The 24,169-nt window shown below is 43.9% G+C and overlaps 1 protein-coding gene across 7 annotated transcripts; it reads right to left on the reverse strand.

Annotated features, from left to right (window-relative positions):
- Nucleotides 1-991: 991 nt before the first annotated feature.
- LOC309529629 (uncharacterized protein) lies at nucleotides 992-23,183 on the reverse strand. 7 transcript variants are annotated; one of them, XR_014218218.1, is made up of 7 exons: nucleotides 23,169-23,183; nucleotides 11,497-11,621; nucleotides 9,024-9,153; nucleotides 7,415-7,456; nucleotides 3,852-3,893; nucleotides 2,789-2,836; nucleotides 992-1,104 (listed from the first exon to the last, which is right to left on the reverse strand). XR_014218218.1 is itself a non-coding variant. In XM_082218040.1 (6 exons), the coding sequence occupies exons 1-6, from the start codon at nucleotides 11,552-11,554 to the stop codon at nucleotides 1,092-1,094; spliced, it is 333 nt and encodes a 110-aa protein (XP_082074166.1). In that variant the 5' UTR covers nucleotides 11,555-11,662; the 3' UTR covers nucleotides 992-1,091. The 7 variants fall into 7 exon arrangements, 1 of the variants encoding a protein (XP_082074166.1); XR_014218219.1 differs by having other exon boundaries at nucleotides 11,497-11,662; XR_014218220.1 differs by having other exon boundaries at nucleotides 11,497-11,668.
- Between the last annotated feature and the right edge of the window lie 986 nt (nucleotides 23,184-24,169).

Here is a 24,169-nt window from a genome sequence, read left to right on the forward strand (position 1 = left end):
TATAGAATCACAGAATTTTAGAGTTGGAAATGACCCCAAGAGTCATCTAGTCCAATCCCCTGCAATACAGGATTTTCTACCACATCATACATGACAGATGGCCATCCAACCTCTGCTTAAAAACCTTCAGTGAAGGAGAATCCACCACCTTCCGAGGGAGTCCATTCTGCTGTCAAAGGCCAAACAGAGACTCCATTTCCTCAGGGTCTTACGAAAGGATAATGTTAAACAGCAATTGATGAACTCCTTTTGCCAGTCCACAATAGAAAGCGTCCTTTCATATTGTATCACGGTGTAATATGCTGGCTTGACAGTCACGGACAGAAAGTCTCTACATCTCTACAGAGGATGGTGAATACAGCACATGATCTCATGGGCTGTCCCTTGTGTCCGCTAGATGACATCGCAAGGGATCGTTGCCTTAGGAGAGTGAGAAAAATTCTCAGGGATGACTCACACCCCGGCCATCACCTCTTTAATCTTCTACCTTCGGGCAGGAGATATAGAAATATAATCAGCCGTACCAACAGGCTAAAAAATAGCTTCTAACTGTGGGCTGTTAGGCTGTTGAATGGAAAATAACATAGCGAAATTGACTTGTGAGATGGTGTGTTGTTCGATAAGAGTGTTTGGGTGGGGAGGGAGGCTCATTTACTTTCATTGTACACAGGTTGTACAATGACAATAAAGGTATCATCATCAGAAGAAGAAGAAGAAGAAGAAAGTTCTTCCTGATGTTTTGCTAGAATCTCTTTTCTTTGTAACTTGAATCCATTGGTTCAGCTCCTAGCCTCTGGAGCAGGAGAGGGCAAGCTTGCTCCATCTTCCATGTTACAAACCTTTAGATATTACATATCTACCCCAGACCTGTCTCCCTGCATCTATTCTCTTATCAACCCCAGCAAAAACACCATATGATTTTGTCTCTGTCCATTCATGAGCAACTCAACAACTGGGGTTATTTCCTTGCCATAAAATAAGACAACATAGATCTTTTTATAACTACAATTTATTTTGAACAAAGAAAAAAATCAGGAAGGTGAACCAGGACTCTTTGATTATTTCATTCTTGATATGAATCTGAGCTTTGCTTACAATCCACCCCTGTAAAAAGAAATAAGGGAGAAATGATATTGAGATCCACATAAGTATGGGACTAAAGTTCATTCTATCCTATTTCTCTGTGGATTTTTAAGGGCAAATCCATATAGCTCCTCAGAAATCTGGGCATAGATCATTACATCAGGGGAAATGGCTTGCAAAAATGTGCATATTAGTCAAAACTGTAAACAAAAATGTCTTTTTCCGGAGAAATTTGCACTAAAATGTTGAATATTCAGGGGAATTTGTTATGGCAAAATTCTGCAGAAATATGGAGTAATGAATGTAATTTTGATTTTGTTTTTTAAGAGAAACTGAAAAGACCGAAATCGACAGATCCATCTGTCCCTAGTAGCAAGTCCACTTGGGAGTGGCAGATCTTGATAAGGAGAATTGTACATGAAATACATAAAATCAGTGGGGTTTTTCTGGGGGGGACTCAGGGGTACGCAGACCCCTCAACATTTTGTGAATCTAAGTTTGGCCTCATTCAATATGAGTAGGAAAATGAGAGTACCCCTAAACATTATTTTTTTTTAGAAAAAAGCAGTGTATAAAATGCATAAGTGACATATAAAACTTCCAAGGAGAGCTTCAGAAAGATGTGTCACTTTCTGTGGGACTGGCTTCATCTGTTTCAGTTGTGCATCAACAGAGCTCTGCTCACTAGCTGGCTGCTATGAAGAGATTATTTAAAAAGAAAAGACTCAGGCATCCCTTAAAAGGTAAAGGTAAAGGACCCTTGATAGTTAAGTCCAGTTGCAGAGGACTCTGGGGTTCCAGCACTCATTTCGCTTTACAGGCCGAGGGAGCTGGTGTTGGTCCACAGACAGTTTTTCCGGGTCATGTGGCCAGCATGACTAAGCCGCTTCTGGCGCAACAGAACACCGAAACTAGAGCACCAAACGGAAATGCTGTTTACCTTCCTGCCACAGCAGTACCTATTTATCTACTTGTACTGGCATGCTTTCGAACTGCTAGGTTGGCAGGAGCTGGGACCGAGCAATGGGAGCTCCCCCCATTGCGGGGATTCGAACCGCCGACCTTCTGATTGGCAAGCCCAAGAGGCTCAGTGGTTTAGACCACTGAAGGAGTGACTCCACCTCCATCATTCTACCTGGACACTGAGGTCCAGTGCCAAGGGCCTTCTGGCAGTTCTCTCACTGTGAGAAGCCAAGTTACAGGGAACCAGGCAGACGGCCTTCTCGGTAGTGGCGCCCGCCTGCCCAGATGTCAAAAAGAACAACAACTACCAGACTTTTAGAAGACATCTGAAATCCTGTTTAGGGAAGCTTTTAATGTATGATGCATTACTGTATTTTGATATTATGTTGGAAGCCACCCAGAGTCTCTGGGGAAGCCCAGCCAGATGGGTGGGGTATAAATAACATATTCTTCTTCTTCTTCTTCTTCTTCTTCTTCTTCTTCTTCTTCTTCTTCTTCTTCTTCTTCTTTTTTCTTCTTCTTCTTCTTCTTCTTCTTCTTCTTCTTCTTATTATTATTATTATTATTATGACCACATCACCTCAGGCATCACTTAGGACACCTCGTATTGGGGATCCACAAGAGAATGGGAACAGGGCCATGTTCAGATCCCATAAAAAATTCCAGTTCTGGTCTGGGTACATTGGATCAGGCATGCTAACATGGAGTCACAGCTCCAGATTCCTTCCCCACACCTACTCACGTGTGATGAGAGCTGCTGTGCTCAATTCTGACGGAAACAGTGTGTTTTCTGCAAAAAAAAAAAAAAAAAAAACAGATAGGGGAATATAGGCAGAAATGGAATGGTGGCTTATTATTGTCATTCTCATTTACTATTTTAAAATGTTCAGATTAGAAAATATCAGAACTTTCTACAGAAAACAAACAAACGAAAACCCATACTTTTAATATAACATCACGACACTGATGATCAATGTATAGTGGTTAAAGATTGCGTTCAGAAAAAGGATTGGGTAAATGAAAAAGACCTGCATGTCTCTGAAAGAGCAGGTGCTTGGAACAAGACTTATCTCAGAAGGTAATAAAATCAGTTTTCAAGGGGCCACAACAATGAACCTTGCTGCTAGTGGACACAAGGGGAATAGTAGCCAAGAAAATCGTCAGCCATGGAAAAAAATATTTTACTTTTTATTTATTTCATTAAATTTATACATTGGTCAATTGTAAAAAAAAAAAAAAACCCTCAAAGGGGGAAATCACAACCCTACTTTAAAACATACAAAAGTTAAAATACTAAAACATATTAAACATATTAAAATCATCTCAACTTTCTAAGCATCTGGGTCGGTTAGTCTAAACTGGAATGTTTTAAAAAGGTAAAGGTAAAGGGACCCCTGACCATTAAGTCCAGTCGCGGACGACTCTGGGGTTGTGGCTCTCGCTTTATTGGCTGAGGGAGCTGGCGCACAGCTTCCAGGTCATGTGGCCAGAATGACTAAGCCGCTTCTGGTGAACCGGAGCAGCGCATGGAAACACCTTTTACCTTCCTGCCACCTTTTACCTATTTATCTACTTGCACTTTGACGTGATTTCGAAGTCCTAGGTTGGCAGGAGCAGGGAGCGAGTAATGGGAGCTCACCCCGTCATGGGGATTCAAACTGCCAACCTTCTGATCAGCAAGCCCTAGACCATGTGCCCTGGGAACCTGGCATAAACTGAACAGGCAAAGAGGGTAGTCTAATGCAAAAGTCACAATAGAAATCAGTCGGCATGGCCCAATACTTAGCAACTGGGCACAGTCTCACCTGGTGGCCCCATCAGAATGAGATTTGACGTGTTCTTTCTTCCTGAAATGGGAAACAGTTGATTGCCTTTTAGCCAACCAGCCGAACACATACACAAATTCATGCATGCAGAATACATTATCACAAAAACCCTGTTTATAAACAGTGGAGTGTGGTGGTTAAGGGTTAAACCTCCTGAATGTCCTACATCTGGGGAGGAGCTTCCCAGGAAGTGGAAGCTGTGTTGTTCTTTGTCTGTGTCTGTGTAAAAAGCACTTTCAATTTTGGTGGAGAGAGAGAGACACACAGCATGTGTCCGAGTTCCAATGGAACTGTTTCTTGTTTTGCTTGCTGTAAATAAGCGGTGTTAGAAAGAACAGTGAGTGGACCCTTTTTTCCTTCTTCTCATACGGAAGCGCAACCGCTGCTCAGCTCTGCAGCTGCCTGGAAGCAGCTTTATTGCACCGCGGAAGTGTGCCGGACAGGCAGTAAAGTTCACAGGTTATGGGCTGTTCGTTTTGCTGCTAAGTGTGAGAAAGGAATGTTACATCCAAGTACAGCTTTGAAGTCCTGCCAGACACTGAGGCAGTCAAGATTTCGCTGGTGAGGCGGAGCTGAAGGAAGCATCTTTGAGCACCGGCCAGCAAAAGCGTGAGTAAGCTATAGCCCCGGGAAAGATGGCACAGGCTCCAGAGGCTTTCACCTTGCCTTTTGAAAGGCTGACTGGTCCCAATTGGGATGAAGTACTGGCTGTTGGGAGAACAGCTCTGGAATTGCATGCAAACCCCACCACCTCAGGCTAGTGAGACAGTTTCTGAGGCAGAAGTGGCTGCAGCTCTGGAAAGGGATCAGAGTGTCCTGAGCATGCTAAGAGCAAACGTGGACGCTTGGCTGTTGCCGAACCTTGAGGGGATCAAGGAGGCCTGGGTCACTTGGGAGGCACTGCAGAAGGCGTGTGTAGCCACAGTGGGAGCCAAAGACCAAGAGGGGGCCGTGAGCCCAATGGGGGCTGAAAGCCACGTTTCTGGAAGCTGTTTTTATGCTTCAACACATCTTTGTGATGGACAGGAACAGAGGTAGAGAGCTGAGAGGAAAGCAGTCGCAGGCTGTTCCTCTGGAAACTGTGCACCCAGGAGTGGGGGTGCAGGGAGAAGCTGTGAGAGCTCTGTAAAAGCCTTTGTCTCCAAAAGATGTTTTCAGTGTGGAAGTACTGGCCATCTCGTGAGAGACTGTCCTGCAGAGGCACAGCAGGAAGGGCCCAAGGCCGTCTCCCAGAGCAACCAGAATAAGACCTCTGCAAAGCATGGGAAGAATGCCAAAAGTTCCAACTGGGTTGAGTGCAAGGAGTCAACAACATTGTTTCATCTAGCAGCTTTGATGGCTGTTGTGAAACCCAAACAGGAAGCCAGTCTCTCCTTTGCTGTTGACACTGGAGCCACGCACACTTTAGTGCCCTCAGCTGGACTTCTTTGGAACTACAAGACTGTGCAAAGTGGAAAATATGTGTCGCTGGCAGATGGAAGCAGAAGGCCACTGACTCAGTTTGGGACCCTTTATTGTTCGTTCCTAGATCATGATGTTCAGGCTTTTGTGGTTCCAGAAATAGCCAACTGCCTTTTATCCATGTCTGCTCTAGTAGCTGGTGGTTTCTGTGTTCAGTTTGCAAATAACACGTGTTCTTTTTCCAGGGATGGGAAGCAGCTTTTCAGTGTTGAGTGCAAGAATAGGCTGTTCGTGGTTGAGATGCCTATTGCTGGTGATGTTACCTGAGGTAACACAGGTGCAGTGCGCAAACATCCCACCACATGATGGCTGTTCCCATCTATGGCACCACAGACACGATCATTCAAGTTGGTCCAATGTCAAGAAGGCCCCAGAGTGTGCAGAGGGGTGGAAATTAAAGGGATATGATAAGTTTCTGGATTGCAGAGCCTGTAAGCAATCCAAAGTGAAAACATGCTCATATCCCAGGTCGAGCAGAGAGACAAGCAAGCCTTTTGAGCTGGTCCATGCAGATTTGTGTGGGCCTGTGCCAGTGGCGTCTCTGGGTGGGTCTAAATACATTTTGCTTCTCTTGGATGATTTTTCGAGGAAGTCTTGGGTTTTTCGATAAAATACAAAGGGGAAGCCCCTGCATTGATTAAGGATTGCATCACAGTGGTAGAGTTACAATTTTCTGCCAAATTGGTTAGCTTTCAGAGCGATAGAGGGGAGGAGTTTACTGGGTCTGCACTGCAGAGTTTCTTCCGCCAGAAGGGAATCAGTCGCAGGCTGACAGAACCACACAGTCCTCAACAGATTGGTATTGCTGAACGCAAGAACAGAACACTACAAGAGGCCGTGGCTGCCATGCTGTTTGATGCAGGACTCCCACAACACTTTTGGGCTGAATGTTGGAAATCTGCAGCTTTTGTGAAGAATCGTGTGTTTAATTCAGCTGTAGGGGACACGCCCTATTTTCTGCTGCACGGTAAGAAGCCCAAAGTGCATTTCTTACGTGTTTTTGGCTGTGAGGCTTGGGTCATCATCCCAAAGGCCAAACACAGAAAGGGTGGACCAAGGTCCAGGAAGATGATCTTTGTGGGATATGAACCTGGGTCCAAAGCATGGCGGTTCACATATCCTGATGGCAATCAGTCCCAGCTGCTAGTGAGCAGCAGTGCTGAGTTTTGTGAGCAAAGTGGGTGGACATGCATACATGGTAACCCAGATGTTCTTTCAGAACAGTTTCTTGACTCAGATGAGGAGGAAGAGGAGGGAACTAAACATTTTGCTGAGGAACAGAGTCCAAAGCAACAGAGTCCAGAGCAGGAGCAGCCCAAAACCCCTCCAAGGGGGTGGCCTAGAACTCCTCCACAGTCCACTGTCAATTCTGAGCCAAAGAGTGAGCCGTCCTCACCCGCAGGTCTAGCTGTGAGGTTCAAAAGATGCAGCAGGTTAGAGGGGGAGTTCTCTGACACTGGGGATGGTCTGGCTGGCCCTAGTGGGTCAGAGGGGGTACCAGAGTTTACACTGAGGAGATCAGCTAGAACCACTAAAGGTAAGCCACCTGACAGGTTTGAAGCCACAAGTGTGTGGGTTGGTGTGGCTAGGTGTGAACCTGAAACTTTGAGGATGTACAGAAGCTGCCTCATGAAGAAGCCAGCAAATGCCATGAGGCAATAGAAGGAGATGAGCTCAATGGAGTCTCTAGGTGTGCTCTCCCTCACAACGTTGCCAGCTAGCAAACAGGCTGTGAGTAGCAGGTGGGTTTATTGCCTTAAACCCACAGAATCTGGAGAACCACAGTACAAGGCTAGGTTAGTTGCCAGAGGGTTCACGGAGCAGAAGAGGCTGCATTACACAGAGGTGTATGCTCCCACCTCTGCGCATGCTCTTAGCTGTTGCTGCACAAAGAGATTGGGAGATGAGCCACTTTGATGTGGGGTTGAGAAAGGAGGGAAAGGGGGCTTATTCTGGCTCCTAAACCATGTTCCTTGGGAACCTGGCATAAACTGAACAGGCAAAGAGGGTGGTCTAATGCAAAAGTCACAATAGAAATCAGTCGGCATGGCCCAATACTTAGTAACTGGGCACAGTCTCACCTGGTGGTCCCATCAGAATGAGATTTGACATGTTCTTCCTTCCTGAAATGAGAAAATAGTTGATTGCCTTTTAGCCAACCAGCCGAACACATACACAAATTCATGCGTGCAAAATACATTATCACAAAACCCTGTTTATAAACATTCCCCCACGAAAGCAGCCAATGAATTCATTTTCACCTGCGTGATCTTCAGGTGCAGTCAATAGCTTTCACTTCTCCATAACCTTTTTAACAAATATGGCAGTTCTGTGTGATGCATTATAATCTGTACCCACCAACAGAAAGAGTTTTACTTAAAGGGGAGTCATTACTAAGTCCTAACGCCAGGGGATCCAGATAACGTGTCCTTGGGTGTGATTATAGGTGACACTCTGCTAAGAAAAGTACCATGTCCTGCTCCTTAAGGAAGCTGCTTGGGTAATATCTACCCAGCCTGTTCTGATCCCTCTAGTACCTCTTCACCTCAACCAGCTGAAGAGGGAGGCTTAGCATTGGTGGGGCATAGGGCCACCTCATGAGAAGAGAAGACTCCCTGGAAAAGACCCTGATGTTGGGAAAGATGGAGGGCACAAGGAGAAGGGGACGACAGAGGACGAGATGGTTGGACAGTGTTCTCGAAGCTACCAGCATGAGTTTGACCAAACTGCGGGAGGCTGTGGAAGACAGGAGTGCCTGGCCTGCTCTGGTCCATGGGGTCACGAAGAGTCGGACACGACTAAATGACTAAACAACAACAACAACAACAACAACAACAACAGGGCTACATTCCATGTTCTGTCCACCTCCACTCCCTTTCTTCTCCCTTTCTGCAGCTCCTCTCCAGCAGACCCTGTATTGAGAGCAGCAGTGGTGGCCAGCCGAGAAGAGAATGCCAACCACCAAGCAGAAGGCAGCCCCATCAGAAGCAGCCAGGGCTGTGCCAGCCAGGAAACATGCATAGCCATTGTCCTCTGCCCTTGTGGAACAACTCTCACCACCCCAAGTCCTCCAATCTCTGGTGCCAGTTGCAGCAGAGGGATGTGGGACGTCGCTCTCCTGTGAGAAGTGGCAGGGCTGGGTGGTCAGGCACAGTTGCTGTTCCTGTTGGGGATACCCATCCTCCCTGCCAGGGCCTGATGGCAATGGGGAGAGCAAGGGTGCCTCCACTGGCATGCCCAAGCCCTCTGCCCTGTTCAGCCCCTCCCTCAGATGCTGGCAGGATTGTCAGCTCATGTAGCCAACAGAAACCACAAAGTCAAGTGCTTCAGGCAGGACATAACCATCACCTAACTGCTGGTTCTGTGATAGTGTTGGGGAGCTGGCAGGGTGGCTGCAGGCGATAGTGATGTCAATGTGAATTTCAGGGCGCAGTGGATGGGGGTGCTGCTGTTACTTTCAGCTGGTTGAATGCCCTCCACCTGAGCATTCTGCAGATCTGCTAGGACATGGCTGCTGCAGCAGCTGCAGGGACTGGAAGTTGCCCCCCTCCTCCACCATCTAATTCAGGTGGTAGTGTGGGATGAGAGCTGGCTGCAGCTACATTGGCCAGTCCTGAGGGTGGGGCATAGGACACTCAGGATCTTATGGAGCCATAGAATTGTAGATGACCCTGAGGCATCCTATCTCACCTTTTACAGCATATCTTCAAACTGTCACATTTTCCAAGCATGTCATAAAAGGGTAAGCACTTGTCCCATCGAAAACATTTACCCTTATTAATGCTTATGCAGTCATGGGAACCATAAACTTTAGAGACCACTGCAAAATGAGAGGAAGAAAGGGAAGAGTCAACCTTTATGGCTAGCATACAATAAATTGAGAACTAACTTCTTTATGAGCATCTGACCCTATTATTCAGGCATTGGATTAAGTGTGTGTGTGTGTGTGTGTGTGTGTGTGTGTTTGCGTGTATTGAAAGATGAGTGACGCTACAATCTGTGGTGGCTGATAAAAACTCAGACCTTCATGTGATGGGTGCAAGGTCTGAAGTGGGACTATCTGTGTGTTCTGCTGGGTGCACTAGGAGACCTCCCTTTGGATGTGAATCTCAATTGCGCAGTTTCAAATTGCAGGAAGGTTTCTGAGTGGCTTCAGCTTAACACATGCAGACCCCCTCTTCAGACATTCCTGCTCAAGACAGGAGGGTCAGAGGTGGAGCTATGCAGGTTCATTGGATAGGGATAGGCCAATCCAGCCAGGTGGACAGGGTATAAAATCATCATCATCATCAGCAGCAGCAGCAGCAGCAGCCACTGAGAATCGGGGGAGAAAATTGTGAAACTACCTAAGCTGCAGTTTCTGAAACAATGCAGAAACAAAAAAAAAAGGCCATCCTTCAAGAGTCATACTTCTCTTAAATATGTGGTGTGGTTTCAACCAGCCTTGGTAATGGATGTCAATGAACTGAAAAGCTCAATCCAGATCAGACTGAGGAACTGTTAGTGGGAAATTGCTTGCTCTTGATGGGGTTACACTTCCTTTGAAGGAGTGGGTATGCAGCTTGGGGATACTTCTAGATCCACTGCTGTTACTTGAGGGTCGGATTGCAGAGTGCCTTCTATTAGCTTCAGTTGGTGGCTCAGCTGTACCCCATCTGGGCAGGGATAGCCTAACTACTGTTGTCTATGCTCTGGTAACCTCTTTACTGCAACACGTTACACATGGAACTGCCTCTGGAGATGGTTCTGGAGCATCAGCTGGTGCAGAATTCAGTGGCCAGGTTGCACGCTGGGACAAAATGATTTGAGCATGTTACTCCAAATCTGACCCAACAGCACTGCCTGCAAATTGATTTCCAGGCCCGATTCAAAGTGCTTAAATGGCTCAGGACCACAATACCTCAAGGACTGTCTCTCTCATATGAACCTATCCAGACCCTCTGATAACCCTCTTAGGCCCTTCTTCATGAGCTTCCTCCACGAGAAGTCTGGAGGGTGGCAACACAAGAATGGCATTTTCTGTGGTGGCTTCCCATTCATGGAGTGCTCTCCCCAGGGAGGCTTGGCTGGTGCCATCATTATATATCTTTACGTGCCAGACAAAAACTTTCCCCTGTTAACCAGGTCTATGGCCTTTAACTACCTGTGGCCTTTTAGAAGTGGGTTCTAAGGTGTTTCTCTACCCCCCCCCCCCGTTTTAATCCTTCTTTGTGGGTCTGTTTGTATGTTTGGCTGGTTTGTTGGTTTTGATTTACCATGGGTTGACTTGGGTAAAATAAAATGACTAATAAATTCAATTATTATTAATAATAATAGCATGGTAATGTATGCATACATTGGTAAAATTGCACACTAAAATAAATTATATTACAGGGAAGTTCATGGAATTCAGAACTATGGAGAAATGAATTTAAGATTATGGAAGAATGAGAAACCAAAATGAAATGGAAAGGTTTGTACATCCTTACCCAACACACTTTACATGCTTTGACCCCCTACCCCTCATGTTTTTGAATGTTTGAATAGGTTATTGACTTCTATTTCCCTTGTTGCATAACTCCTTTATTATTTTAAATGTTATTTGTTAATCAATGAAATGGTAAAAGATAGAAGCACAAGGAAATAAAGAAATGCTCGGCGTTACAGCAGGTTGAAAGCAGCACAATAGCATCATCATTGAACTTACTGTTCCAAAATGTTACCCAAATAAATCCAATTTTTCCACAAATCTGTTAAGTTATATTATTTTGTAAAAAGTTAGCTTAATCATAGTTACCGTGAAACAAATTTTATCAGTACTCCTGTGTGATGAAGATGGTGATGATAGCCCACCCTTCACCAGTAGGTTTCAAGGTGAGTTGAAGCAATTTGAAATCCAGTTACAAACACATCACAGTCATAGGAACAGAATGGATCCTGAAAACACACATCTCAGGTGTCAAGAGGTGTAAAGGGTTGCATCCTCCTCGTTTGCCAAAAGTGGTATAGTGAAGATGCCAGATGCACTTCTGTTGGATGGGAATTCCACAATTTAGGGGCTACAACAGAGAAGGGTCTTACTTGGGCAACTATCAGGTGTTGCCTTTAACTCTCAAAGTCCTAACTAGCTTGGGACCCAGAGCTTCATTTTGTTTAGAACAGCTTGAAACCCATAATATCTTACCTGGAGAAGCCCAAGATATCAATAAAAGAACAGCAAACAAAAGCCCAAAGAACTTCATGGCTGTTTTCCTTTGAGTTCTCTGTTTTTCTGTTGCAACCAAGCCAGGTGAATTGGTGATGGAAGCTCTGAGGGGGAGGCAGGAATGGATCAGATGAGGATGAAACAACTGAAACTCAATAAAAACAAGAAAGAGATTTCAATACATGTGTAGTAACATGCAGAACTGATTGAGACAAGTTGGTCCATCAACTCCAGCCATGTTGGCTGATGTTGATGGGATTTGGAATTCAACAACATTTTGGAGGGTGGGAACAGATTCCCCATCGCTGTTGAAACACACTAAGCACCTTTGAATCTTACCTGCCAACTTCAGCTAGTCCTTGCAAATCTGCCTGTCTGTGAACAGCAAGAACAGAATTCCTAGAAGGGGTTTGAATGCAATGCTATAAGGAACCAGACGACAATATGGTCTCTATGGAAGCTGCTTCCGAAACTGAGCTTCTGTTTTCAGACACAGTAGTCCTCTGAAGCTTGGTTGCTTGGGGAAGGGTTCAAGCAATGAAGACATTGAAAGCATGTCTTGCTTATGGACTTCCCAGAAAATTTTGAATGACTAGCTCTGGAAATAGAATGCTGAAGCAAATAGACTCTTGACCATATTCAGCATTGTTCTGCTTATGTTCTTAGAACATAAGAAGAGACTGTTGGACCAGGCCAAGTGCAGCACCCTGTTCATGGGCAGCTAGATGCTTGTGGGAAACTCACAAGCAGGATTTGAGCATGAGACCTATCCTGCAGTTTCTAGCAATTGATACTTCAGAAGTATTGCTGCCTCTTAACTGTGGATGCAAGGACTCGGGTGGCGCTGTGGGTTAAACCACAGAGCCTAGGACTTGCCGATCAAAAGGTCAGCGGTTCGAATCCCCACAACGGGGTGAGCTCCCATTGCTCGGTCCCTGCTCCTGCCAACCTAGCAGTTCGAAAGCACATCAAAGTGCAAGTGGATAAATAGGTACTGCTCTGGCGGGAAGGTAAACGGTGTTTCCGTGCCCTGCTCTGGTTCACCAGAAGCGACTTAGTCATGCTGGCGCATGACCCGGAAGCTGTACGCTGGCTCCCTCGGCCAGTAAAGCGAGATGAGCGCCGCAACCCCAGTGTAGGTCACGACTGGACCTAATGGTCAGGGATCCCTTTACCTTTACCTAACTGTGGAGGCAGAGCATAGCCATTATGGCAAGTAGCCTTCAATAGTCCTCTCCTCCATGGGTTTCTCTAATCATCTTTTAAAGTCATCCAAGTTGGTGGCCATCACTCCTGTAGGAGCAAGCCCCTACATGATAAGCCATGCATGATAAAGTACTGCTTTTAATCTGTCCAGAATTGTCCAACATTTGGCTTCATTGTACATCCACACGATGTGTGTTATGAGAGAAGGAGAAAGACTTTTCTCTATTCATTGTTCCATGCCATCTTTATTCAAAAAACTTCTATTACTTGCTTTTTCTCTAAACTAAAAAGTCCCATATGCTGTAAACTTTGCTCACATGGGAATATGGTTTCTGGGACCTCACAACCACATGCCCCATGTCATTTGTGCCAACGTGTACCATAACCACTGCTGCCACTCCATAGGCAATATCCACTATGCTTGCTCCAAGCGGTCAATTCACCCTGCCGTCTGTATTGATGTTCTGGATTACCCACAGCCAGGACCCCTCCACCCACAGAGAGTATCATTGGCACAAAAGGATAGCTGTTTGTCCCACAAAGAATGAGTACCTTCTCAGGAAATGTGCTGTTTCCTTATACCCTTACTCTTCCTGAATGCAAGGGAGCTATAGTTGTTGGAGTGGGACACAGCTATAACTTCTCTGACTCTTATTTTTTCCAGGCCTCAAGGGAACAAACCTGTTCCTGTAGAGCCCTGAGCTCATTGTACCTTAGACACACTCAGGAACAATATATTTCAGAACCTGGGGCAAACCACAAAATGGCACCTTTCACCCCACTAGACAGGGAAGAAGAGAGGAGTGAAGATCTATACGAGGAACAAGGGGAGTGGGTGAAATTAAATCAGTCCAAACCAATGGCTGAAATTGGAATTGTGGCAGGGGGAAAGGGGTCTATGTTGGCTTTTTGCAGTATAGTAACGCTGCAGAGAGCTTGCTGGGGAGACCATGCATTAAAAAGAAAGGACTCAAAAAGTACTTAAAGAAGGTTTTAATAAGAAAAACAAAAACTCCATTTACACTAAATATATTAACAAACAAACATGACGCAACTACCAACCCATCCCCCAGGGTAATGGGAGAGCTAGGTGCTGCTCCTTATATACTACACACAGATGCTGACACACCTTAATCAAATACAACTCAGCAGCACCAGCTATGTTTCACAGCTGTAAAGCTGGGTCTCGTTATCTTGCTCTGGCCCTTGCTCTGGCCCCTTAAAGACATACACATGGAGTGGAACAATGATGAACCTTTACATGTAAAGAAACCATTCAACATTTCCCCTGCGGTTCATCATTGTGGAACAAAAACATAAAGCATACTTTGTACATGTTTTTCATGTGTAACCTTTGGAAGTGCTTTAGTAAAAATGTCCGCAATTTGATTGTCAGCTGGAACATATTTAAATACAACCATTTCATCAGCAATTAGTTTCTTTACAAATTCTAAACGTAATCTTAAGACTCTAGTGCGCTGTGTGTTGGTCTCTGAACACAGGATAGCAAGTCCACTCTGGGAATCAAGGTAAACTTTTACTGGTAGTGTTACTTGCATCTGTAGGTCTGCAAATACTTGCAGATACCATTCTACATCACGAGTGGCCTGAACGCATGCACATAATTCACTCTCTGTTGTAGAGAGACAAATAATGGTTTGTGTCTGGGACTTCCATTCAAATGGACAACCATTGTAACAAAACACCATACCAGACACACCCCTGCAATTATTTTGTTCCACTGCATGAGATGCATCGCAGAAAATTTCAAAACCTTTGTCAATACATGTTGTAAACTGCAACCTATAATGTTTGGTATGTTTAAGGTACATTACCACTCTCTTAAGAGCAGAGAAACATTGTGTAGTGGGCTTTTCCACAAATTTTGCCAGAAAGTGAAAAGCATAAGTTATATCTGGTCTTGAGATTCTTTGAATGAAATTTAGCTTGCCTATAGCAGAACGATACAAAGTTTTGTTAGGAAATGGCTTATCTTCACCTGTAAAGGTGAAACCACACAGCATAGGTGTTTCCTTCCCATTTGCATTTTCTAAACGTAGCATTTCAACTAGATCATCAATTTTTGCAGTTTGATGAACCAGAAAAGATCCATTTTTGCCTTTATCAATTTGCATGGATAAGTAATTTTTAGCTATGCCTAATTCCACCACATCAAATTTCTTCTGTAACTGTGAAACTACCTGTTCATATTCCTGTTTAGTTTTTGTAGAAATTAACACGTCATCTACATACACACATATTTTTGTTACAGAGTTTGCCCTTTCCTTTATAAACACACAATTGTCTGCCTTTCCTTGTGAAAAACCAATATCTAGCAATTCTTTTGCTAAAGTTTGGTGCCAATTCCTTCCACTTTGGTGCAGACCATAAAGGGATTTATTTAATTTGCATACCAAACCTTCAGCAGCGTCTATGCCTTCAGGGACACGCATAAAAATTTGTTCTTTTAAATCTGCAAACAAATATGCAGTTTTTATATCTAGGTGATAAACAGAATGTCCACGTTGTGATGCATCTTTTAACAAAAGCTTAACTGTTTCATATTTTACACTTGGTGAATAGCACAAATCATAATCTTCGCCTGGAATTTGTTGAAAGCCCCTAGCAACTAGTCTTGCCTTGTACCTTACTTCATTTTTGTCATTCATTTTAACTCTATAAACCCATTTTGAATCAATAAGTCTCATATCTGGGGTTTCTGGTACAAGAGACCAAGTGTTATGCTCTTTTAAAGAAGCTATCTCAGAGTTCATAGCTTTATACCAATTTACAGCTTGGTGCTTAGGTAAATTCTGAACATCATTGTAGCTTTTTGGCTCAAAAACCGCCTTATTGGCATACACAGTATTAAAATGTTCATCTGCAAATCGTTGTGGTTTCTGCCTCTTTCTATCTGAACGTCTCAGTCCGGAAGGAGAGTCAGACTCCTCAGACTTAATGGGACTAAGTGAACCACTAGTTTCAGGTTGTAAATCATCACTGTCAGATTGAAGAGATGCCTGTAGTCTAAGCTCACGGTCAGAAAACTCAAGAGAATCTAACCTCCCCTCGGGTGCCTGTGACTTTAAATCAAACAAATTATCAGATTCAACAGGCTTTTTGTCTTCTTCCATTAATTCAGAAGCACCATCTCCTGCTACTGCTGCTCCTGCTTCCTCTTCTTCCTCAGTATCATTTATACCATCAGTATCTTGGAAAACAGCAACTCCATTCCAATTTACAGTTTGCATCATGCTTCTGGTAATATGAAATTTGCCAGTTGCTGGTATGTAAATTCTGTACGCCCCCTGCTGGTAGCCCATTAATTTTTCCTGAACACTACGTTCACCCAATTTCTGCTTAGCGGGATAATGCATAATTACATCTGAACCCCAAATGCGTAGGTATTTCAGATTAGGGCGTTTTTTAAACAACTTCTCATAGGGGGTGACATCTAAACCAGAATGATAACTGCGATTTCTAACATAACAAAACGCATTAAACGCTTCAGCCCAAAAATCTTTGGGCAGATTAGCATCATGCAGATAAGTTTTAACCCCTGCCTGCAGATCACGCTGCACAACTTCAACAAGCCCATTTTGCCAGGGACTTCGGGGGCAAGATAACTCATGAGCAGTCCCCTGCGCTTCCAGGAATTTCTCAAAATCCTCAGAAACAAATTCCCCGCCCCGATCAGAAAACAGATTCTTAATAGGTTTGTTAAAGTTCATTTTTACACAGTTGCAAAAAACCTTGTACTTCTCAAATGCTTGGGACTTCTCAGCTATTGCATAAGTCCAACAATATCTACTATACTGGTCTATCAGGGTAAGCCAGTACTTTGAACCTCCTAATGATGGTGGGAGTGGCCCAACTAAATCACAATGTACACACTCAAATGGCTCAGTTACTTTCCTATCTGAGCACCTACCCTTGCGTGCAACCTTAATCTTATTCTTGCAACAGGATAGACACTGCATAAAGAATTTACATGGTTTTAAGTTGAGGCCATTGACAATATTCTTTGTCTTAATTACATCAGCAAAATTCAGGTGTCCCAGAATTCTGTGTGCCTCGTGGACACACCCAGAATGTGGCCTTACATTCCTCAACCCCTGGCTTGACTGTGCTGCTCTGCAATTTATAGGCGATTGTGAGTAGGTGCGAAAATACAGTCTATATAAACCATCAGATTCCCGGGCATACAATAGATGTTTGTTGCCATCGAAAAACTCACACATAGACTTTATGAAACGCACAGTTATGCCTTGACGAGCAAAGCACCTTACTGATAATAAATTGTCCATTGACGGGCAGTAAATGCAGTTCGCTATTGTAATGTTTAAAGAGTCAAGTTTAACAGTACCCCTGCCAAGCGACTGCAGGACTTGTGAATTGGCTAAATGTACATTACCAATTTCCTCTTCGAAAGAAATAAACAAGCTTCGATCGTTGCAAACGTGCTGGGATGCACCTGAGTCCACAATAAAAGAATTCCACTTGGCACCTTTAATTCTTTTACGATCTGTAGTCCGAGCGTGAAAAGCTTGCGGCTCATTTCTGTTTCTACTATACGATGCCGGCTGCTGGGCTGACGACCGTGATTGACGAACAGAAACAGGCTTGGGAGTACTTTGCTTTCTTTTGGCTCTGCAGTCTTTTGCAAAATGTCCTTGCTTATTGCAGAACCAACAACGCTTTGCAGCTTTAAATGCAGTTGTATCACCACAGGTTTGCATATGGCGTTCCTCATTCTTTCTGGAAACAGGAGTGCTTATGGCACAAGCCTCCCTTCTATCCCTCGCCCATTAATCTTGCTGTTACCCCTTCCACAGTTAATTGTGCTGGTGGACGGCAGATATCTGGCTAGCTATACCATCAAAGTCCTCATTAAGGGAACAAAGGATGATAAAAACATACTGAATATCAGGTATCTCCATGTCCCTTTGAATTAATTCGCCGCGTATCGCCTCCAGACGTCTTAAGTGTGCTGCCAAATCACCACCAGGTTGCAACTTTGTCTGGTACAACTGCTTGAAAAACGTCAATGCAGACGCTGACTCTTTTCTAACATGCACTGCCCGGTCTTATTCAACATCTTTATCAATGACTTGGATGATGGACTCAAGGGCATCCTGATCAAATTTGCAGATGACACCAAACTGGGAGGGGTGGCTAACACCCCAGAGGACAGGATCACACTTCAAAACGACCTTGACAGATTAGAGAACTGGGCAAAAACAAACAAGATGAATTTTAACAGGGAGAAATGTAAAGTATTGCACTTGGGCAAAAAAAATGAGAGGCACAAATACAAGATGGGTGACACCTGGCTTGAGAGCAGTACATGTGAAAAGGATCTAGGAGTCTTGGTTGACCGCAAACTTGACATGAGCCAACAGTGTGACACGGCAGCTAAAAAAGCCAATGCAATTCTGGGCTGCATCAATAGGAGTATAGCATCTAGATCAAGGGAAGTAATAGTGCCACTGTATTCTGCTCTGGTCAGACCTCACCTGGAGTACTGTGTCCAGTTCTGGGCACCACAATTCTAGAAGGACACTGACAAACTGGAACGTGTCCAGAGGAGGGCAACCAAAATGGTCAAAGGCCTGGAAACGCTACCTTATGAGGAACGGCTAAGGGAGCTGGGCATGTTTAGCCTGGAGAAGAGGAGGTTAAGGCGTGATATGATAGCCATGTTCAAATATACAAAAGGATGTCACATAGAGGAGGGAGAAAGGTTGTTTTCTGCTGCTCCAGAGAAGCGGACACGGAGCAATGGATCCAAACTACAAGAAAGAAGATTCCACCTAAACATTAGGAAGAACTTCCTGACAGTAAGAGCTGTTCGACAGTGGAATTTGCTGCCAAGGAGTGTGGTGGAGTCTCCTTTAAGCAGAGGTCTTTAAGCAGAGGCTTGACAACCATATGTCAGGAGTGCTCTGATGGTGTTTCCTGCTTGGCAGGGGGTTGGACTCGATGGCCCTTGTGGTCTCTTCCAACTCTATGATTCTATGATTCTAAGACTGTCCCACATTTCTTTGGCAGTTTTCTTATTTCTTATATAGACTACTTGCTGGTCGCTGACTGCCAAATTAATTATCGCCCTGGCTTTTGCATCTCCTTTCGACCAAGCATTAGTTACAGGGTCAGGAGGGTCATCAGTTACATAGGTCCATACTTCTCTAGAGGTCAAAAGCGCCTCCACCCGAAAAGACCATAAACTATAGTTCTCATCTGTTAGCTGTGGGAAGACCAGAGCCTTCTCAGCTTCAGGAACCCGGTCAACCATTCTGGATATCTTCCAGACCCACAAAAACTACGCTAACAGGAGAAGGAGTTTTCAAACCTTTCTCAGAGTCCAAAAATATGCAGTCATCCACTCAGCAGCTGGGCCCATAACCAAAGATGTTGGCTTTTTGCAGTATAGTAACGCTGCAGAGAGCTTGCTGGGGAGACCATGTATTAAAAAGAAAGGACTCAAAAAGTACTTAAAGAAGGTTTTAATAAGAAAAACAAAAACTCCATTTACACTAAATATATTAACAAACAAACATGACCCAACCACCAACCCATCCCCCAGGGTAATGGGAGAGCTAGGTGCTGCTCCTTATATACTACACACAGATGCTGACACACCTTAATCAAATACAACTCAGCAGCACCTGCTATGTTTTACAGCTGTAAAGCTGGGTCTCGTTATCTTGCTCTGGCCCTTGCTCTGGCCCCTTAAAGACATACACATGGAGTGGAACAATGATGAACCTTTACATTTAAAGAAACCATTCAACAGTCTGATGTGAATCACGCAAGGGCAGCTACATGATACTTCCTGCAGAGTATAATTGGCATGATGTTTACTGACTTTTGAAAGAATGAGTTTAATGGATGTGGCATTATGTAAGCACATTATTCTAGAAGTAATGAGGAAGAGGAAATATGGGAAGTATAGGAACAGGAAGAGAAGAAATTAAACATTAAGGTGAAGTGGTGCAGATATAATTTTAAGGTGAATTTGTTGCATTGATATTCACTTTTCCTCCAGTGTGCTCAAGACTGCACATGTCCTACGGTGCCCAGACAAACCCCTATCAAAGAAATGACAAGTCCTAAAAGTGCATACCCGCACAAAGGCTGCTATATCCCTAAACTCCAGATCAAGTTAAAAAAGCGCCTGTCCTAATACCAAGCGTTGGGACACCAAACTTCTTGCTTGTACAACTATCTACTATAGGTAAAAAGGTAAAGGACCCCTGACAGATAACTCCAGTCCACAGATGACTCTGGGATTGCAGCACTCATCTGGCTTTACTGACCGAGGGAGCAGGCGTTTGTCCACAGACAGTTTTTCTGGGTCATGTGGCCAGCATGACTAAGCTGCTTGTGGCGAAACCAGAGCAGCGCACAGAAACACCATTTACCTTCCCGCCGGAGTGGTACCTATTTATCTACTCGCACTTTTTTGGCGTGCTTTCAAACTTCTAGGTTGGCAGAAGCTGGGACTGAGCAACGGGAGCTCATCCCGTCATGGGGATTCAAACCACCAACCTTCTGATCGGCAAGCCCAAAAGGCTCAGTGGTTTAGACCACAGCGCCACCCGCATCCCTATCTACTATGGGTATTACCCATTTATTCATATTCCATGCTTTCTCTCTTTCCAGTTTCCAATTCAGGGGCTAGCCCTTCTATTAAGCAAACTGAGGGAACTGCCTCAGGCAGGATGCATGTGGGGGCAGCAAAATGGCACCCCCATGGACCACTGTTTGCCTATTCACCCCCTCCACTGGAAACCACAGGAAGGGAGAGTACAGTTGTACCAAGGTCCTGTTTGGGGGTTTCACACATGCATCTTCTTGTCAACTATGAGAACAGAATGCTAGACCATTGACCTGATCCAGCAGGCTTCCTTTCTCATCAGTAAGTACATCTGCAATGCTCCTGTTGCCATCTGCACTGGAATCCATGTAGCAAGAAGTGATGGTATGTAGGGCTGGATGATATATCAACATATCATAGAAAACCAGTTTGAAGTTTATGTTGTGATATCGGTTTCATAATTTTTGACCTGGCAATATATTATGAATCATGGTGTCTCTCTGTGTATTGTGCAAAAATCACAATGCAGGGGAAACCATGAAGCCAGGCAATGCCTCTACATAGCTCCATCCTTATTTCATATAGCCTGATATATCATGATATATCGTGATATATGATGATATATCAGACAGTGTGATAAATTGTTGTTTAGGTGGTGATATATCACACTGTTGAAAACTAGATATTGCCCAGCCCTAGATGTTTGCCTCTATATAATTTAATCCTTATTTCAGACATCATGATATATAGATATACCACAATGTTTAGCTGATGATATATTGTGATGCTGAAAATCAGATATCGCCCAGCCTTAATGGGGAGAGAGGAGTGCGAGTGAAGGCCCTATTCTTTTCTCAAGCAACATCAAAGATAAGCACACTATGTTTCTCTGTATGCATACCTATCTAAGCTTCTGAGATTGTGTTCAGTTCGTCCTGCACCACCCACTTCTCCACATCTCAGGTGGTGACTATGTGTCTTTCAGAATTACCCAATGCACACAAAAAATCAACAGTTTAAGATGTCTGGCTTTCACACAACTTTCATTCCAGAATATGAGGACGAACAACATGAAAACTCATCTCTCTGAAAATCTTTCAATATAGATGTTTGCTGCAGCTAGGATTTCAACAGCCCCAGCAATGGGAAACCTTGAAAATCTACATTTGTTTTTGTGACATAAGATCATATAGACCTTTGGCCTATTGTGGGAGAAAATATGTGTCATGCATATGTGTGTTTCCAAGGTGATGAAGGATCCACAATTCTATTATGTCATCTGGCGGGATTTTATTTCCCATGCTTCAGAAATTGATGCGCAATTTCACCACATCAGCTCAGGAAATATGGATGCCTTGATTTATATTGGTACGTCAACATTTCTTTCTCCTATTATTTATTGTTTGTTTGTTTTGTGTTTGGTGTGATGCAATGCCCTACTTCCACAGTCTGAGGTTGATAATAATGGCAATTTAAATGGGGGGGGTGATGTTGTGTGGCCCTGGAGACACCCCCCCCCAATTGCAATGGCAAAGCAGTTTGTGTGACCACCAACATCTTCTTTGTTAACTGCAGTAAAAATGGGGGGGGGGGTGTCAATTCAGTGTATATAATTTTCTCTCCAGAAGGAACACAGCAAGTAGTTCTGATTCATATTCGAAACCATTAAAAAGCAATGGTCTGTGGATGACTGTTTTGGAAAGCCATATAAATATTTTGTTCCTGGGATTAAAAGCACCATAGCAATCCCAGTCATTGCAGTGGTTGAATTCTCAGTAAAAGTACAGTACAGTGAAAAACAATGAAAGTCTATTGGCTTCTCTTTTCTGTCCTCTCATGGATGGTTTTTGCTCTCCCAGGTAAGATTTCCTTTGATTAACAGGCTATGCCTGGTGTAAAGGATTTACATGACATATTATAGAAATGAGTGGTGCAGAAATATCCTTTGAATCATCATTTCCACAAATAGCAAACTCAAGTAGTTGCAGAAATAGGTCTCTGAAGAAACAAGTTAGTGGTTTATTGTATGTACCTGAATGACCCCATTTGTCAATGGGTTGGCATACGTTCGGAAAAACCTGGACATCTCCTTTTGGAGGAGGGGCAACATGCCCATCCAGGTGGATTTGTACATCTTAGAGGAAATGTCCAGGTTTTTTGGGTGGGTGGCTTGGGCGCAGGATGTTCTGCACATCTCAGCTGCTGCCAGCCTGAGCCGAGGAAAGAGGTGCACAAGCTAGGTGGTGGTGGCCCCACTCACCTGAGTGCCTTTTTCACCAGCTCAGGCTGGCAGCAGCTCAGGCTGCCCTCTTTTTTGCTCTTTGAGATATGGCAACCCTAATTTATCAGTCAAAATATGGGCAGAACTTTTGATAATCATCATCATCATCATCATAAAAATACTCTTTATTAATTTTGCACATAACTTCTGAAAACAACTAAACAAACACAACAGGGGAGAAATGGTTAATTACATTTTGTAGGACAGTACAGTGGTACCTCGGGTTACATACGTTTCAGGTTACAGACTCCGCAAACCAAGAAATAGTACCTCGGGTTAAGAACTTTGCTTCAGAATGAGAACAGAAATTGTGCTCCGGCGGTGCGGCAGCAGCAGGAGGCCCCATTAGCTAAAGTGGTGCTTCTGCTTAAGAACAGTTTCAGATTAAGAACGGACCTCCGGAACGAATTAAGTACCTAACCCGAGGTACCACTGTAAATATAAATGATATAAACTACTAGTGCATCTTATACTCCACAAAAGGAAAGCAAACCTTGGAAATAAGCTGAAAATGCGTTAAAAATAATAATACAAAACTCTACAATTCATACCATTTTCACTTACACCATACTTATTCCAGGAGAAGTAATAGAAGTGCTTTAAAACACTCCCCCCCCTCACTGCCTAACAATAACTCGAGAGGGGAGAAGTTAAGGCTGCGCACCAGATTCAACCAAATCGCAAATTCAGAGGAATCCATTTTCTCACCAAGCTAGGCCACAGTCAATCCGCATGACAAATAATCCAGGTAGCCAAGAAACAGGACTCTACTTTGTGACATCAGAGCAGCATGAGAGAGAGAATGGTCTTCACGTAAGACATTCCATCTTCATCACCCCCACTCCATTTAATTCCTGAGCTACTGGAACAATGTCAAATGTTTGCTTGTTTATTTTATTTTTACTTTTTTTAAAAGACACCTCTACAAATACAATATAGGTACAAATTTTTGATTCAGATATTTTTTTCATCTCAGAACTTGAACTGGAGGAGGTGAGCTACTATGCTGCTGAGATTTCTTAGCTGAGAAATACAAGTCTTGGGGGTGGGGAGACCAGAAATTCTTTACTCAAATCACCAGGAGAAGACGGTGACACCTAAATTCTTATCTGGGGTGAATTTTAAGCCAGACAAGTGAGGAACGCAACTCCCCACCTGCCTCCCAAAGTAGAACTCCTCAATTATTTGTACACACACACACACACACACACAAACAAACAAACACACACGACCAGATTTAGGTTTGATGAGGCCCTAAGCTACTGAAGATAACGGGGCCCTTTATATGTCCAGCTGTCCTTTGTCAACAACAAATTGTCACTGTTTTTTTGTGTTGAATATATGCTATATGGTCGTTTATGGACCTAATAAGTATCTAAAGCCATTTGCACATGTTGCCATGCAATCAGTCCATGCAGAATGTAGGCACCCTATACAGTGGTACCTCTTAATTCATTCTGGAGGTCCGTTCTTAACCTGAAACTGTTCTCAACCTGAGGTACCACTTTAGCTAATGGGGCCTCCCGCTGTTGCTGCAAAATTTCTGTGCTCATCCTGAAGCAAAG

The sequence above is a fragment of the Podarcis vaucheri genome (genome assembly GCF_965113315.1).
Source record: "Podarcis vaucheri genome assembly, chromosome: 3".
Classification (NCBI taxonomy): Eukaryota; Metazoa; Chordata; class Lepidosauria; order Squamata; family Lacertidae; genus Podarcis; species Podarcis vaucheri.

Excerpts from the sequence above, each read along its gene's own strand:
- LOC309529629 (XM_082218040.1), bottom strand. The coding sequence starts at position 11,554 with ATGAAGTTCTTTGGGCTTTTGTTTGCTGTTCTTTTATTGATATCTTGG. Across the intron at positions 7,457-9,023 it reads TTGAAGATATGCTGTAAAAG|GAAGGAAGAACATGTCAAAT; the intron begins GTGAGATAGGAT and ends TTCTCATTTCAG. Across the intron at positions 3,894-7,414 it reads CATTCTGATGGGACCACCAG|GAAGAAAGAACACGTCAAAT; the intron begins GTGAGACTGTGC and ends TTCCCATTTCAG.